Source organism: Phalacrocorax aristotelis, chromosome 2 (assembly GCF_949628215.1).
Source record: "Phalacrocorax aristotelis chromosome 2, bGulAri2.1, whole genome shotgun sequence".
NCBI lineage: Eukaryota > Metazoa > Chordata > Aves > Suliformes > Phalacrocoracidae > Phalacrocorax > Phalacrocorax aristotelis.
In genome coordinates, this window is record NC_134277.1 from 3091205 (window position 1) to 3108217 (window position 17013).

Genomic DNA, 17013 nt, shown 5'->3' on the forward strand with positions numbered 1-17013 from the left:
CTGAACTTTCTCTTTCCCAGGCAATATGGACAGTTGGAAATTTCTTTATTCCTTAATCAAAAACCCTTGCTAAAATTCTGAGTGTTCAGTTAAATATTTCTGACCAGTCAAAACATCTCCTTTAGATTTCTACTTTTCAATGTTCTAATGAATGCAAGACTATGGTAAAAAATTCTCATGCTGGAAGTTCTTTCAATGTGGAATATAAGTTACTTGTACTGCAACAAAGCATTTTTTAAAAGTAAAAAATAAAATCTTAGTGGGTTAAACCCAACAATGGCACAGGTTTAGTGTTCTTATTACTACTTGTGAATCGCAGAAGAAAATGGCACAAAAACACACAAAAAGGTTTAGGGGGCTTAGGCTTTGGGGGATTTCAGCCCGATCACATCCAGAGCTTAAGGTTTTGATCCAGTACTAATAGAAAGGAATATTCCTGCAGACCTCCTGTCTCCATCCCTGCAACTATAGGCCCACTAAATATTTAGGATCTGCGAGCATGGGAAAGCCATGCAATCTAGCTCATTGCTCCTGCAGCTTTTCAGTGAGACAGAGCTGCTTCTGTCGCATGAATGGCAGCAGCATGCTGGCAAGCAGCAAGCTCTTCCTGCAGACGGCCACATGGTCCCTGTGGCTACTCAGGCTCCTTAGACCCGAGCAAAGTCCACAGGTTCCACGTGAGATCCATGGGTAGATTTAATTTTCTCCAGTGGAGCTTCCTTCCCACAGCCTCGCATTGTCACTGTTCAGATCTCCCGTGAAACCCAATTATTAACATTGCATAATCCCCCAGATACATCAGTGCATCAGTTCTGCAGGTAACAAAGAGAAATCCAAGCTGGAAGGAATCTGCTAAGCTGAGTGACCCTGCAGCTTTATTATTATTATTATTATGAAGAGGAGGGCTCATCTCTGGTTTCTAAAGTAAACACAGGAGTTATCTTGGCAGAGGAACATGCAGCAGAAAGCTGGGATTGCTTTCCCAAATTCTTGGCCGCTTCCCTCGCTGCATGTCAAAGCTGGTATCTTTGCCTAATAGTGATCACCCCTCCGCGAGCTGATCACTATCTGGCAGCCTGTCTGCATTTCCCCAGCCACTTTCAGAAAGAAATCATTAAGGCTCCGAAGCTGAAGCTGCGCAGAGAGGTCTGCAGGTGTGGCTCCTGGCTGCTGCCACCCTGTGAGAGTCCTTCTGTGGGAGGCTCCGTGCCCTGAGCACTGAGGGGTCACTCACCCTCACCAACCAGGGAAAACGAGACTGTTTCTACAGTTGTTTGCTCTTCACCCAGCATCTTATTTCATCACCCAAGTCAGAGACTTGGGTTAGTTTCTCCTGCTCCAAGGACAACTCCCTACCCACTTTCTTTCTCCTACTACATCCTTCCTACCCCTACTACATGCTTCCTCTCTCACCCAAGTTTGTTCCCCGTTCATCCGCCTGACCACTGCCAGCCTGTTTCAGCCAGGCACTGAGTCACCAATCGCACTGGGAAGTTACTCGGCTGGAGAACAGTTATGTTTTTCTGAGGAACATCAAGGCACCGCATCTGCTGAGTCACTCGGAGAAGAAACTCTCTGAGCCGCGGCTCCTGGTGTGTGAACACCAAACTCCAGCAAGTTTAGGGAAAGGAGCCTGGAGAAGAAAGCCTGGTCCTCCTCTGTGTTGTCTGGTGATGCACGCATGGTGCTGTAATTCTCCAGACATGTTGCAAGAAATCAGACCAGGTCTGTTGCTTGATCACTGAAAAGACTGGAAGAGCTTTTCACCCACAACACCTTTTTTTGACCAAGAGATTTGACCAGGAGACCCTTGGAGTGGATGGTCTGTTGCTTAAGACTTTACAGGAGATGGATAAGGAAAGCAAGCTGATTGTGAATAGATTCACGTTACATATATATATATATAAAGAGCTTTCTATCTCAAAAGCATATTATAAAACTCTGGCTTAAGCTTAGGTCATTGCCATAGAAGTAGGAAGTTGAGGGGTTTTGCTTAGCAGCCCAGGAAAACTAAGCTGCCTTATGGCTGAAACATCCCTGCCTGTTCCATTCACACCAGAATAAATTCTGGGCTGAAGGAGACCCAATACATCCATTTCAGTAGATAGGAGGTATCTGCAAACAGTGGTAAAAGTCAGCGCTGCAAAGCAAATTAAGCCTTTCTCTCCTTTCCCTGCATCAGGTTTTATTGCTGTTGTTATTCTTTCTGTTGTGAGAGATGATCTTTGAGAGAGAACTTTTTCTCTCTCTCAAAGTGTATACAAATGCCAGGACATACACTGGCATTTTTCCTGTACCTTTGAGCGACTCATCAGTCTGTACCTCCTTAATTTTACTGAGATCTAGCTGAAACATGTCAAGGAGCCATGAGGATTTTTTCCCATGCAAAGTAGTTTCTTTGCAAAAAAAAAAAAAAAAATCCAGTTGTTCCATTGCAGCAGAAATTGCCGTTTGATTTTAAAAAAAATAGTTTCATAAGCAGCACAAAAAGTCTGAGCTTTTGTCTCATGGCAGTCTTGCAAGAGTTCAGCTGTAAATAAGAGTTGACTTCCTTTTGGGTTGGGGTGTTCCTCATGGCTTTCCTCCATGTGGATTCTCTATTGTCTAACAACAGATCATCTTGTACTGCAGCCCTTCCAAAACAGAGGGAAGGAGAAGTTAAGGTCTCTGCCTTCTGCTGCTTTCCAAATTTTTTTCTAAAAAGAAAAATACAGATCTGAAAAGCTTCAATGTATTTTTGGAGGGAAGTTTTTCTTCCCCGACGAACTCTCATGTTCCTTTCCCATACTCCTTTGACCAAGATCCAGATAAATACTCTCCCTAGTCCTAGGTCCATCCTGAATGCAGAAATGGTCCTCAAAGAGGGTGTAAGATGTATTCCTACTTATGTGTGCCTTTGGAACAGTTGATTCGGTATTGATCAGTCCTTGAGTCTTGCAGAGGGATTGAATGAGATGAGTCTTGAGACATTTCAGACCAAAGGAGGAGCAGATTCTGTGATGAATGGATGATACGAAAGGAAGCATAACCATAATTTATTGCAAAGTACTTAAATGGTATTTTGATGGATAGTGCAACGACATGAAAAGCTTTTTTGGGTTTGGGATCTTTGTGTTTTTCAGTTCAGTAGTTCAAAATAGAAGCATCTTTTTCATGGCTGGAAAATCAAGCTTTTGATCAGAAAGTCTTTTTCCACAGAAATCAAAATGTTTCACTTAAGTTTTGAGGTTCTGAGTATTTTAAGATAAACATAAAAGATTTTTTACACAAAGTAAAATTGTATGCAAAACCGCCCTCCATAAAACTGTGTTTTTACAATGGTCAGAAAAATTGAATGTATGCTGAGTGCTTGGCAAATGTGGCAAACTACATAGACATGTGAAAAATAATCATATTTCAGGGTGGGTTTTTTAAACTATACATGTGTTTTTATGGGAAACAGATTCATGTCAATAAAAATGTGCCCAGTCCTAACTGGCAGTTTCAGTAGAGAAGATAAACGAGTGTAGGAGTTTGCTCTTCCTTGGATGATCAGGGTTTGGACACAGTGACAATGAGAAATGGCAAAATTCCTGATGCAACTGGAGCTGCGCTCTGGGTCTAAAAAGGAAACAGTCCCTGAGATTGCTCAATGAAAACCTCTAATCTGGTATCGATAATTAAAAAGAAGCACACGCCAGTGTAACAGAAAGTTCCTTACTGGCTGCCCTGGTGCAATAAAAGTCCTTAAACACATGCTCAGTTTTAAATACGTTCTTAAGTCCTATTGATTACAGTGTTAACTCCAAGCACAGACTGAAGTGCTTCTCTAAAACGAGGCTTCCTGCATTTTCCTTAACAATATTTTATGACCAGAATGAAAAGTAGCTGTGGGATTCATTAGACAGAGAGGGGAAAAGAAAAAAGAGAGAGAGAGAGTGCAAAAGGAAGGAAAAACAAAGAGGAGGAAACTTTATGGCTCTGTAAACAGCTGTAAGCAATGTCTCTGGTCGGGTCAGACCGGTCTGAGTTGACAAGGCAGTGTCTCCAATTATATAGCATGCTGTAGCCTGTAAAAATGAAATCAATTTGTTATTTTTCTGGGAGAACATTATAGCGTGAGTTCACACATGTGGTGAGCCTGATGACTCAGTGAAAGCCAGAGAAGGAGCTCACGGACGTGTGTGTGTGTGCGCGCGCGCAGCTGAGTGAGGGTACGTGTGCGTGTTTAGCATGACCAAATGCATATTCAAAGTACGTTCTTGTAGGAAAGGGCAAGAAATACAAGTGACTTGCTGTATTAGAACAGCGGACAGTGCAAATCCTGTTGTTCTTCATAGGGTTACCTAAACACCACAATGATGGAGCTTTCCATCCATGGTTCTCGTTTCAAAATTGGCTTCATCTCTAAGGAGTTTCAGGATAAAATTCCCCCAAGCACTTAAGCACTTAAGCAATTTAGAAGTCCAAATCCAATCTTGGCAAGGATCTGAGGTCTTTGAGCCCAGTCCTCCAAGGTATTTAGCACTGACATAGCCCAGAACAGACTACAATTCAGGGGGATGAGCATTAATGAGAGGTTTGAAACCACTATATGTAATTTGTATTGCTGATCATTTAAAAAAGGTTCCAGTTGGGATGCTTTGGGAGTGGGGGGGAACTGGGAGGGTTAAGACTAGCCACACTCCTAATTATTGTTGAAATTCATAGCAGGAGTCTAAGTATCTTTAAATACCGTAGGCATTTTTCATTGCCTAATATGTTGCCTTCTCTCTTCCCTCCATTCCCTTAATTTAGCACACCTGACCCAGAAAATTTGATCTATTTTCATCTAAAACATGATTCCAATGCCCAAGATATATAAGCATTACACTGGGTAGAAAGAGGCAGGCTCTCTCGCAGGCCAGCCAGTCATTGCATCGCAAACACACACATACTTTCCATTTGTCATGAAACCCTGGTAGGGGTTAGGCTGGGAGAAGTCAGAAGTAAGGCAGCAAAGGTGTTTACATGAAACTTTAAATTACTCTTCTTTCATTTGCAAGTAACTGTTGTTCCTCATCCCAGGTAAATTTATCCATCAGCAATATCATTAGATGAGTTCATTATAACCACGAGATTTACAGCTCTCATAAACTGCAGTGTAGGTGGCAGATTAAAATGTTAAGGCTTATACATCTCTAATACCCTGTGCTGCGATCCTGGCAAGTCTTATAAGATAAATGGAGCTGGATGGAGGCAGATCTGAGGAGGGAGACCTCCAGGGAGAAGCCCCACATGTAGGATGTGGTATGGAAACAATATCAGGGTCACTGTGTCCTGGAGCCAGGCTTGAAAACATGGTTTGAGGGGCTATTATTCTGCTGGATGGGTTGTTTTTCAGATGGCATGTATAACAGAGGAGTTAATTGCCTAGGGTAATTAAAGAGTTCCTGAGACTTTTTGCAAGGGACCAGGTTGTTCATATTTGTATTCTCTCCTCTTCTGTTCTGTTCTGTAGATCCTAAGGGGAGACAAAGTCAAAGAAACATCTCTTGCACTTAGAGTGGAAGGTGCTGAGTGTTGTGGTGTGCCTTAGTTCCTGTGGGAATTCACTGTCCTGGCCAAACCTCAACTCAGATAATTACACTCTGCTTTCTTAGCATCCACTCGAAGTTGCCATTGAATATGTTATTTTCCAAATCCGACTCAAACTACTATTGGTGTCACAAATAAGCTGCCATGGTCCAAATTAGAGATAGCTGCCATCTATCTCTCCAAAAAGACTTTCCTTGGTGTCCTCTTACCAGCCCTGCAGGGATTTATGAGATCCAGTAAAAAACAGTGAGATTCCTGGTCCCTACCTTTAGCTTGCTAAAAACAAGGTGTCTAGTTTATGCTCATCACTTTTCCACAGCCAGTGCCGCCTCCTAGGCATCTCCAGTGATTCAGCCCACCTATCTGAGGCACCTATCTTAGGATGGGCTAAATTGCCCTCTGGAGATGCTGGTCTTGCTCCATGGACTCTAGTAGACAGCTAACTTGGCCAAGATGCCTAACTTTTAAATGGTCAAAGTCGGGTGAGATGAGTCCCACGCTTAGAGATCCTCTGATGAAAGGTGCTAGAGAAATACAATGCTGCATCATCATCACCATCGTTATTATTAATGCAGGGCAAGGGTGAGGGAATTATTCATGGGAGAAAAGTTACCTCCATGCCTGCGTGTTTGCAGGATCGGACCCAGCCGCAAAATTATGTACATACTTTCTGAGCTAGAAGAGAAAAATAATTTAAATATAGCTCTTGTGCTCTACTTTAGGGTGAAAAAAAGAGACAACTAGAGAAGTGGAAACAACAGTTTATCCAGTAGGTTTCAGTGGGGTTTTTTCCAGACTGGAAGAAAAAAATTCTGGAAGGATAGACACCTGCACAGTGAATTTGATCTAACAACAGGCTTAGATTTCTTAACTCTTTTTGTGACTCCCTTAGGAATATTCTGTTGACAGCCAGATGCTCAGAGACCAAAAGTTGAAGACCCCGCTGCAATCAATGTAACAGACACTCATAACTTCTGAAGTAAAATATGTCACTTCTATAATTAGAGTTAGACTACTTAGGCCTAGGTTTCATTATTAGTGGGCGATACACAACGAAAAAAACCCTCCCTCAAACTAAAAATATATCTTTCATTATAATCAGTTACCTGATTCATGTGTTCTAGAGCTAAACCTATTGCTTTGCTGATCTACATTTAGGTAGTTTTCACATTTTCAACTAAAACATTAATTAAAAATTTCATTATTGTCTATATTTTGTAATTGCTTGGGTTTGGGGTAGTTTTAATGTGACAGAAGAAAATCACTTCCATCCAGGAAGGCCGTTAGTTAGCAGAACGATGTCCTTTTCCGTTTAAAATGATGGGGTTTGGCAAGTCAATAGAATCATAGAATCATTAAGGTTGGAAAAGACCTTTAGGATCATCAAGTCCAACCATCAGCCCAACATTGCCATGTCTCCTAAACCATGCCCTGAGTTCCGTTTCCTTTCCTTCCATTCTAAAATTTCTCCGCGTTTTATTTTCTTTTTCTTAGGAAAACAGAAAAATAACCACGACATATGCTAGAATACTGGTAGTATTCTGTGAAAAAGAATGCCATTAAATGAATGCAGATTTATCAGTTTTTCTGCCTGTCCACCTGTCTTGCCTCTGGGCTGGTGGTTCAAGTCTCTACAGAGAGTTTCCCAGAGAGTGGGAACGGGTGTATGCTATCAGAGTGTAAAAGACACAGCAGGCTCAACTACATCTCCTGTGCCTGGTCCCTAACTCTGGGGTATCCTTCCCAGCATCCAGTTGTCCATGTTAGGTAGGCACCATAGTTCTTCTGTCATGTATGCCAGCCCGGTGAGGTGAGGGTTTGTGGGAACTGAATCAAGGCTGACTTACCGGTCCTATCCCATAAGCCTCTTGAACATTCAGATGCCGTTGGCCATTCATGGCAGCCTCCATTTTTTGGAAACTTCATAGGCTCCTAGTTGCTGACTTCTTCCCAAATGTGTTTTAGGCAACCTCAGATACGTGACATTCATGCTGGTCAACCTTAGCAGCCCACGGGGGATTACGGTTAGGGCACCACAGAAGGCATAATTGCGATGCTGTAGGGTGGAGTAAGGGCTGCCCACTCAACCCCTGCTAGCAGCTTCTCTGTGACTCCTTCTGGCTGTTACCAGGAGATGTGAGACAACCCTTGATGGGTTTTCCTTATAGTTTGACAAAACCTATGAAGACTTCTCCAGCCACCTTCTTCACTTCAACGTTTTAGTGTCATAATACCAAGGGTGTGTTGTAAGCACTCCTCTTTTTAGATGGACAGCTCTGCACAACTTGTCCCCTCCTTCTATGTGTGGCTGAGATTCATCTCCAAAGAGTTAGATGTGGCACCAGAGAGAGGCAGCCGAAATGAGTAAGAAAAAGAAAAGGGAGTGAAGTGATCCTCTGGAAATCTGAATTGATTATGAGAAAGGATTTGGAGGAGGTGTGACATCCTCCTGCTAGGGATGTCCTGTTTCCCATGCAAATGGAGCAGCATGGAAGAAAACCTGGAGCATCTGTAAGCAGACAGAAATCCCCTCTGTTATAAGCAGATGGACACGCTTTGACTTAACTTCAGCAGGACTGGCTGCCACCTTACATCTGTGTAAGCCAAAAGGAGCAAAGTCAGTGCTATCGCTCAGTTCTCAGTATTCACTGGGGACTTAAGTGCTCTCTGGGTCTTTTTCTGGGTCATTAAACAAATTGTACTCTTGATGTACAACATTAATAAATGCAGTTATTTTACCTGTGTCAGGGATCCCAGAAGGTCGTCACTGAGGAAGCTCTCAGGAGCACTTGGAGCCAGCAACAGGCTTCTCCAAGATGCACAGCGAAATAGGACTCCTACAGAGTTCATTAATAACAGAATTCAGGACAAAGCAAGTAGGTATATGCGTCTCTACATGCTGCTACTGATGTGTCAAGGACTTTCGACAGCCATACTGAGAAGGTAGTGACCTTGAAAAGTCAGTAGAGTGGTCCTATACCGTGAGGTTAACCAGAACTGAAGCCTTCTCTTTTTCTGAAAAAGCTACAAGCATATATTTCCTGCATATTTCTTCCTCATAAACTGGCTGGGGTGTCCATTCCAGGAGGGAGGGTACATGTAATTTATTAAGAAGGTGGCCAGGTACTTATTTACAACGGCTCTGCTGAAGGAGCAGATAGATTGAGATAAGGGAAATGAAGAGCTCTCTAGGTGTGTTGGCAAAGAAAAATGCTCTCTGAAGGTTGAATTAAACACTTCAGGGCATGCAAGGCTTAAAGATAAGCCAAGAACTTTGGCTGTGGACATACAGAATAGTGTTTTCATGGCTCCTCCCAAGCTAATGGGAAGAAAAGGCTAATTGGTTTGAAAAGACCAGCTCTTTGACCCTTTCCCTTGGTTCAAACTTGAGCGGTACCTGTTCTGGGGATGAGTGTGTTTGTAAACGAGTGCCTTGTGAATTCTCCAGCGGAGGAGAGGTTGGTGTCAATGCATCCAGGAAGTGTTGGTGCTTAAGACATTTGAAGATGGTGCCTGGTTTGAACACAATAGGTGACACTTGGCCCATTTCTTGGCACCACATTTTCAAAATTGCCCACATGCAGAAGACAGTTTAGAAGCAGATCACAGGAGAGTGGAAAAATGCAAAAGACATGTTTTAGTTATTGGAAACAGTGAGAAAAATGAATGATGGGAGCTACTAGAGAGTTGAGCAACACTGAAATGAGATTCTGATCTATATAGACTTTCCCAATCTTTTCTAAAGGTTTTGGTTGTTGGGTTGTTGTTTGGGGGGAGGGGAAAGCTGGAAGGTTGATAAGGTTCATACCTCATGATCAATACAAATGACAGGAAGCTGAAAGGACTTGGTTCTCCTAAAGATAAAGTGACTTTAGAGAAAAGGAGAAAGTGTTTACATCTGGAAGCTGGAAGCAAAGTAGAGACCAAGAGAAGGTGCTCTGACAGATGTTATCACACTCCAGAGTCTGCAAGTGAGCCAGGAAGAGGACTGTGCTTAGTTATGTTTAACAGCAGAGGCACTGCTCATGGAGAGAGGTTTTGAGACTTCACCTTGCATCTTCAGCTGAAAGTCAGGTGACTACACACTCCTCCATGAAATGCCAAATTTGCATTACACCGTCTCAGTGCCTGATGACGCCTTGAGAACAAGACTCTTGCTGGAGATTGTCTTTTGCAGATTAAACTTTCCAGACTGTAACATAGATCAAAGCAAGGTGTGACTGTTTCCCTACTGTATTGAGAAGGGAGCAGTGTGAAAAGCAATTAAAAGTATTTCTACATGTTTTTTATTTTTTTTATCTTAGATGATCTTCCCAGCAACGGAAACGAATAGTTGAGGGCACCAACCTATAAACTCCTCTTCCTATGACTGGTATTTTCATTCTACCACTGTAGTAACCACCAAAAACCATAAAGACAGGCATGAGTTTGGCTGTTCACATAATTAAAGCTTATGAGACTGGAATCCTAAAACTTCAACCAGGTCCTATTGGAATAGCTCAAGAAAGTCCTCCTGGCTTCACAACACGATGGATGGAACATACAGCAGGTTGATTCTATCTCAGCAGATACTTTTATCTTTAGTGGGAACTGGATGGGTCACTTTTGAAAGCTTTCAGAAGGATGCTGGTGACTCTAGTTGACATGGGAACAAACTCTTCAGACGTTTCCACCAAATTTAACTTTAGACACTGGAAAGTGTCCCCATCATGGACTCCCTGTATAGTCAGTGGCTGAACTATTTGTTGAAGGATGAGTCAGAACAACTAAGTTAGGGGTCTCCTCTGGACGCTTTGATGAAGGCACCTCTTTCTCCCCATTGTTTACAGGGATGGTACCATTTAGCTCCCAAGCCTAAAGTTGGCATCTGTGAATACTTCCTAACTCCCAGTCTTCAGGGGGTTGGATGGGTTGAGATTTGGAGATGTGGCACACTAAGACACCACATTCCGAACACGACTACAGGGGCAACACACTCAATAAGTCCTCTGAAGCCTGAAGCAGTGTTTTAGAAGGTGCCTTTCGTCCAGAAATTCTGATCCAGTACAATGAAACAAAAACATACACAGTGCAGTGAACGTGAAAACACCCTCTGGTGTGGCATGGGCTCCATTTCCCAGGTGTTTTTCTGCCACTATTTTTCCCTGAATGAATCTAAAGCTCAAGAAAATCCACATCAAGCCACTTAGATAGTGAACACAAGTTAACTGGGTCCTTTCTTAGGTCTTCTCCTGTGGGTTCCTGCAGGCTTCTGCAGGAACTTGCCTCCTTCCTACAGCTGAATTCTGCATGGGCTTCAGCATAGCACTTAGTTTTCCTGTGCGGGACTTTTTCACGGAACTTAGCCGTCCCAGTTGCTAGGTATCATGGCATGATTCAGCTGGAGACTTTTACGGTGCAGACACATCCCATTCAACTGGTCACCTAGGCTATCTTGATAGTCTATCCAATAGAGTCAATGGAGGCAAGGCCATGATTCACCTCATCCCAAAGCAGACATCTAAAATAGGTAGATGAATCGTGCCCTAGAAGTGCCTGTTTCTCTCCACTGACTGATTACAAAAGCAGACTGTCATGAGTAGATCAGCTGGAGATGTCCATATTGCAGGCATCAGAAGGCAGGTGACATGAACACAGTTCCTGGTCAATGAGAGCTGCCTGTCCCCCTCTTTCAAATCAATGGAAAGACAGAGGCACTTCTGGAGGACAGTTCATGCTACTTCTCTCATCCTCCCTCCCTAGGGTAGGATGAATTGCCTTCTAATATTAGGTGAGATTAATCTTCTCTTGAAAGTGCAGCTGAAGGGGAAAGAGGCACCTATGTTTAGGAAATCAGCTGAAAACCCGCTGCTTTCCCAAGCACCCTCTACCTTTCCCATCTAAATTTCATTTACTGGGCAATGTCTCGGAGGGCACATTCTTGGCTGAGCCGATTATCTTGGTTCTAGACCCCTACCTAGAGTTACCTGGGATCAAGAAATGGATGTCCCTACGTCTCTCTTGCCAGAAAAGACTGATTTGTAAAGCCTAGTCTATGCACACTTAGTAAAGCCACTGAGTTCAGCCCAAAATCCCCTGGTACCTGACCATCTGAATCTCCCTTTCCTTTTCACCTCTGTCCTCTCTTGACCAGGTATCCACCAGAAGGGAGCTAATTGACTGCAAGTACCCTTTTCCCATAAAAAGGACAGACATTTTAAAACAATTTTTATCCTAGGCTAAACAAGTGCTAAAGTCAAGCTAATTTTCTTCTGAACTCCAACAATGATGGAATTCTTGTACTTTTTTCCCACTCAGAGCAAAAGAGAATGAAAGCATAGTCCCTGAGTGCCCTGATGATAATTCAGACACACCAGGCTGTTCCCAAATGAAAACCACATAGCAAAAATGAATGTAAACAGAAATACACACTGCCCAGGCAGGTTTCTGTTTGTCATTAATTCTGAGAAGAAAAGTCAATCAAGAGATTTAATTATAAGAAAAGGAAATTAAACTCTAAAAATCCCTTCAGTTTTAGTAATCATGGTTATTATTAGAAGCACCAGTGAAAACACTTTAAAAATCTATATAATTAGCTACATATCTGCTGATCTCGCTACATAGCTGACTTGTTTGTCTCTAAGGCTTCAGCCAACATAATGGTTCATGGACACTCCTTTCGACAGGCTTCCTTTTGGCTGAGCGCAGAATTTGCACTCAAGTTCTGTTGGTTTGGTTTTTTATTTTTAAATTTCAGTCTCCTCACTTTAATTAAAGCAATTTTCAGATTGATGGTCAAAGCAGGCTCTCCGTATCAGTGTGACAGTACAGCGGCGCTGGCATTGTTTTGTGAAAATGCAGCCCTACTTCTGAAAATTCCCAAATTGAAACTGGTCTGAAAGTAAAGTGAAAATGTGCCAAACCGATATCCAGAAGAATGCTGGAAGCATTTTAATAATTTAGTTTTAAAACACTTCAACCTGATTAGAGAGCCCCAGTATAAAGCTCTGCAAAGCATATGCCTGGATTAAGCAGTGGTAGAAATACTTCGCTAAAATACCTTTTCTAGACCATACTTTCAGGGATGTTACCAATGTGCCAGCCATGGCTCCCACTTCGCATGCACCTATAAGTGAATGTTTCTAGTAACATGAGTACTGTTGTTCACCCAGGGGAATAGCGTTGACGTTGGATCCATACTACACTGCAGGAGAGTTTTTCACCCAGTCCTTTCTATTCCAGCAGGGCTATATTTCCATCCCTTTTCCTCTACAGCACAGTAAATTTAACTGAAAGCCTCATAGAGTAGTAAGTTTAGGTAGCACCCCTGCAGCATTTAGCTCGGAGTTGGGTTTTTAAGTTCTCAAGGTCCAAACTGCTTGAGTCTTTAATTTCAGCGCACAGGTTACCTGGTAAGGTTCATATATAGGGCACACTGCTGAACTGTGTGATGGTTGTTAATTTTTGGTGTTCCCCTTCCAAAGACTTGGAGCATGGTTTCTTCTACTGTTGGTGTTATTACTTTGTGTGGCTCTGAAAGTGCTTTTGACTCTCTAATCCCTGGACTTCCTCAGCTGCCAAAATTTCCTATAAAACCTACCTGCTCTTGTATAGGTGTTCTTGTCTTTCAAATAAAGAAATATGGGTTTGGCCTTCTGGTTGCAAAGAAAACTAGCTGTATGAGCTGAGCATCTTTGGGAAGAAGCAGCACAACGATGGATTAAGGCTTTGAGATGATAAAAAAAAGGGAAGGAAGATATTAAAGGTAGAGTTGCTTGCCTTATTGGGCCTGTAGGGAAATTCAGAAGGGAGATGATGTCATTTTGAGAGGGATGACAGTGGAAGGGACATTTTCTGGAAAGGGGAGTCCAGAGGAACTGAAGATGTAGATTTTCTGTCCCCTTTCTTGTGAACCAAGTACCAAGGTGAAAGCCAGCCTGACAGCATGTCTTTTTCCTTGGTTGTCTTTTTTTTTCAGGTCCTTGGCAATTGGTCATCAGTATTCCTCCCTGGGGACTCAGCCCATCCTCTGCGGGAGCATCCCAGGACTGGTACCCAAGCAGCTACGCTTCTGTCGGAACTATGTGGAGATCATGCCCAGCGTAGCAGAAGGGGTAAAGATTGGGATCCAGGAGTGCCAACACCAATTTCGAGGGAGAAGATGGAACTGCACGACCGTTAATGACAGCTTAGCCATCTTTGGGCCCGTGCTAGATAAAGGTGAGTGCAGTGCTATGGGTTTGGCAACAGCAACATCCATGGTGGAGCTGTGGCAGAGATCTTGAGAAACCTACTGTGAACTCATTTGCTTGTGATAAAGCGCCATGTAAAATGAGCTGCTGGAGACAGGACTTGGGCTTGATAAAGGAGACGTGACACAGGAATGGAAAATTCTGTTGGCCCGGGAGCTCACCCGAGCAGTTCAAACCCAACCCGGAAGGTCTTTTGTAAAGACAAAAAGATAATTAAGCCTTGTCATAGGGATAGCAAGTAAATCTGTGCCTCTCCTATGTAAGGAGGGTCGTTACCCACCACCTTCATTGTACAGCCAACACCCAGTCACTGGCAACCACTGTTTCTTCTTCAAACCTCTACTGGGATTGTATCGGTAACCCAGAGGACTGGGAAGTGCCCCATTCGGCAGTGCACAGAGTGGGGTCATCTCTGACCCTGCTTGGCGCTGGAGGCTGGACCAGGCACCTCCCAGGGTACCTTTCAACGTGAATGATCCTATGCCCCTTGGGAGGAGCACAAAAGATTATTGTATTTTCAGCGGTCAAGCTGGATGTCTGGCTCCTTTTCTGACCCCATGGCATTTCATGCCACATTTCCAGCTCTCTCAATAATTGCAGAGGGGAAATGACGGAGATGGTTCATGGGGCTAGACTTATCAGACACCGTCAGCTTTGATACTGTAATGGGACACAATGAAGATAAAAGGCCTGAGGAAATTGCCATACATTAACGCTTCTGCTTTCATTGGTTATGAAGATGGCAAATTAAGACAGGGTGCTAATTCAGGAAACCAGTTCTGACACAGCACCCATTGATATAAGTGGGAGCTCTTAGAAATGTTTTGCCCTAAGTTGTCGAATGTGGTGGGATTTAAGCACTTGGCTAACTCTGAGTATCTGCTTTTTTCCCCTATAAGTTGGCAGAAGCCTATTTTACCCCATAAGAACTGTCTTATCATTCTTTGCCCTCGTAGCATGCCTTTTAAAGTCCAGCCTGCTCCTGCTGGTCTCCATAAGTCTGAGTCAAGCTCTGCATTTCCCTTTGGCACAAAGGGGTTCATCCAAAAGGCAGACTTTGCATTTGATTCCTGCCCAAATGGTAAGTCCAGGTGCCCTGCAGAGAGCTGTGCAGGAATACGGCTGCTTTCTCTTAGGAGAGCACCAGCCAAAGAGGCTTGGAAATCCTTCCTTCCTTCCTTCCTTCCTTCCTTCCTTCCTTCCTTCCTTCCTTCCTTCCTTCCTTCCTTCCTTCCTTCCTTCCTTCCTTCCTTCCTTCCTTCCTTCCTTCCTTCCTTCCTTCCTTCCTTCCTTCCTTCCTTCCTTCCTTCCTTCCTTCCTTCCTTCCTTCCTTCCTTCCTTCCTTCCTTCCTCCCTCCCTCCCTTCCTCTCTTCTCTTCTCTTCTCTTCTCTTCTCTTCTCTTCTCTTCTCTTCTCTTCTCTTCTCTTCTCTTCTCTTCTCTTCTCTTCTCTTTCTCTTCTCTTGCCATCTGGAGATAGGAGTCTTGTTTTTTATTTTTCCCCTGCTGCATTACTCAGAAGAGACTTAGGCATTTCCTCTTGCGTGAATTTTGAAAAATAGGGCAGCCAAGAGAAAGCAAAGCTTTGGTTTGTACCATGGCAGGGCCTCCACCAGCCAGAAGAGGCATTTTACATGCACCCAGCAGGAGAAGGAGTGGTTTCACCTGGTGGGGTTACCCTGTTAGAGCTGGGGAGCTGAGGCACTGTATTAATGCTGGTGTCACTATTCGGGTTTAGCGGTGAGAGATCACCCCAAAATAATTACACCTGTAAGATCTGCAGTGTGGTGCACTTAAGCCCATATCAAAGTGTCATACCACAATGTTTTGCACGCAACTAAAACACCTGTTCTGGGTACATCACTCCTCGGTGACTATAGCAGGTGAATTAGGCCAGCACAGCCAAACTGAATATTTTTCCGATGGTCACAATCCTAGTGTGATTTGCCTGAAAGCATTCACTGGGCACACGCAGTAAGTCAACCAGCCAACCCAATGCCTACAGGCAGCAAGTCAACCAGATAACCCAATGCCTTTGCCTCGTCGCAAGGCTGGATGTCCTTAAGGACACATGGAGCACCTTGCGCTCCCAGATGCTCTAGGCTCAGACGTTCCACATCTCCTGTAGCAATCGCACACTGTGCATGAGGAAAGCTACTCTCACCTCCTCGCTGACCAAAGCAGCCCGATCCCACAAGATTCCAAGCGCTCTTGTCTCACAACGGTGTCGACACGAAGGGTCTGTCCCTGCTTGAGACTGCAGGCTTTCAGTAGCCAGGCTCAGGGAGGGAAGGGAGGCTGGGACGATTTCATAACTGAAGAATGTTGTTCCTTGAGGGAGAATCAAACCACCCTTCAGTTTTGCTTCACCTACAGCAGGAGGGGGGAGAAAAAAAACAGCTCAGTCGCATTCTTGTGCAGCAGATCCCCCAGGGTAGGAACATATTTGAGCTCCTACCCAGAAAGAGAGAAGGAGAAAAGGAGAGAGAGAAAGAAAGAAAGCAAAACTCTACTTTGCAGCTCGAATTTTGAGTCACCCAAGATCTAACTGCAGCTTCTCATCTGAGTCAATAGGGACCCCATCCTCCTTCAGCACAAATCTGCGTAGTCACTAAAGCAACTCCCTTTTGCCTTACATGACTATCTGCAATTCTTTCATTGAAAAGGCCCAATTTTAATGCCTTCAGGAAATACTTTCTAGGCCCAGATCTCACTGAGACTGCCTCACTGTCTGGGCTGCCCTTGCTGCTTTGGTATCTCATTGCTAATTCAGGGCTAGGCTTGAGCTGTGATTCAGCTGTGCCAAAATGTCACCAGGCTCTGGTCTCATTAAAAGCCACATTCTGATATCTCATCTAAAACCAGACTCTTTTACCCCATCAGCCTCTTTATGGAATGAAATGCCACATATTTTAGCTACAACTATATTTATGTATTTTTTTTTTAAAACATTTCCATAGCCAGACCTAATGAATCACATATAAAAGAGCAACGGTATTCATGAGCCCAGCTACAAGGGAAAGCTGGAATTCAGGGGATCCAGACCTGCTGCTGTTTTGAGGCAATACTTGACAGGCTTGGCCCTATGTCCCTCTAGCTCTTCATATGTCACTCAGGACACATGAAGAGCAGAAGTCCCCCATCCCATCCAGCTATTCAATTACTCAGTTTTGCCTGTCCTTGGCTGTGAAATAAATGTTCCTTATTCAAACGGAACAGAGTCACCA

At 43.6% G+C, this 17013-nt stretch overlaps 1 protein-coding gene across 1 annotated transcript in view; it reads left to right on the forward strand.

Moving 5' to 3' along the window:
* Positions 1–17013, forward strand: part of WNT3A (Wnt family member 3A) — an 87424-nt gene that overhangs the window by 36391 nt on the left and 34020 nt on the right. The window contains exon 2 of the mRNA XM_075086101.1: positions 13514–13755. Coding sequence (XP_074942202.1) covers positions 13514–13755 — 242 coding nt within the window. The remainder of the gene's footprint in view (positions 1–13513; positions 13756–17013) is intronic.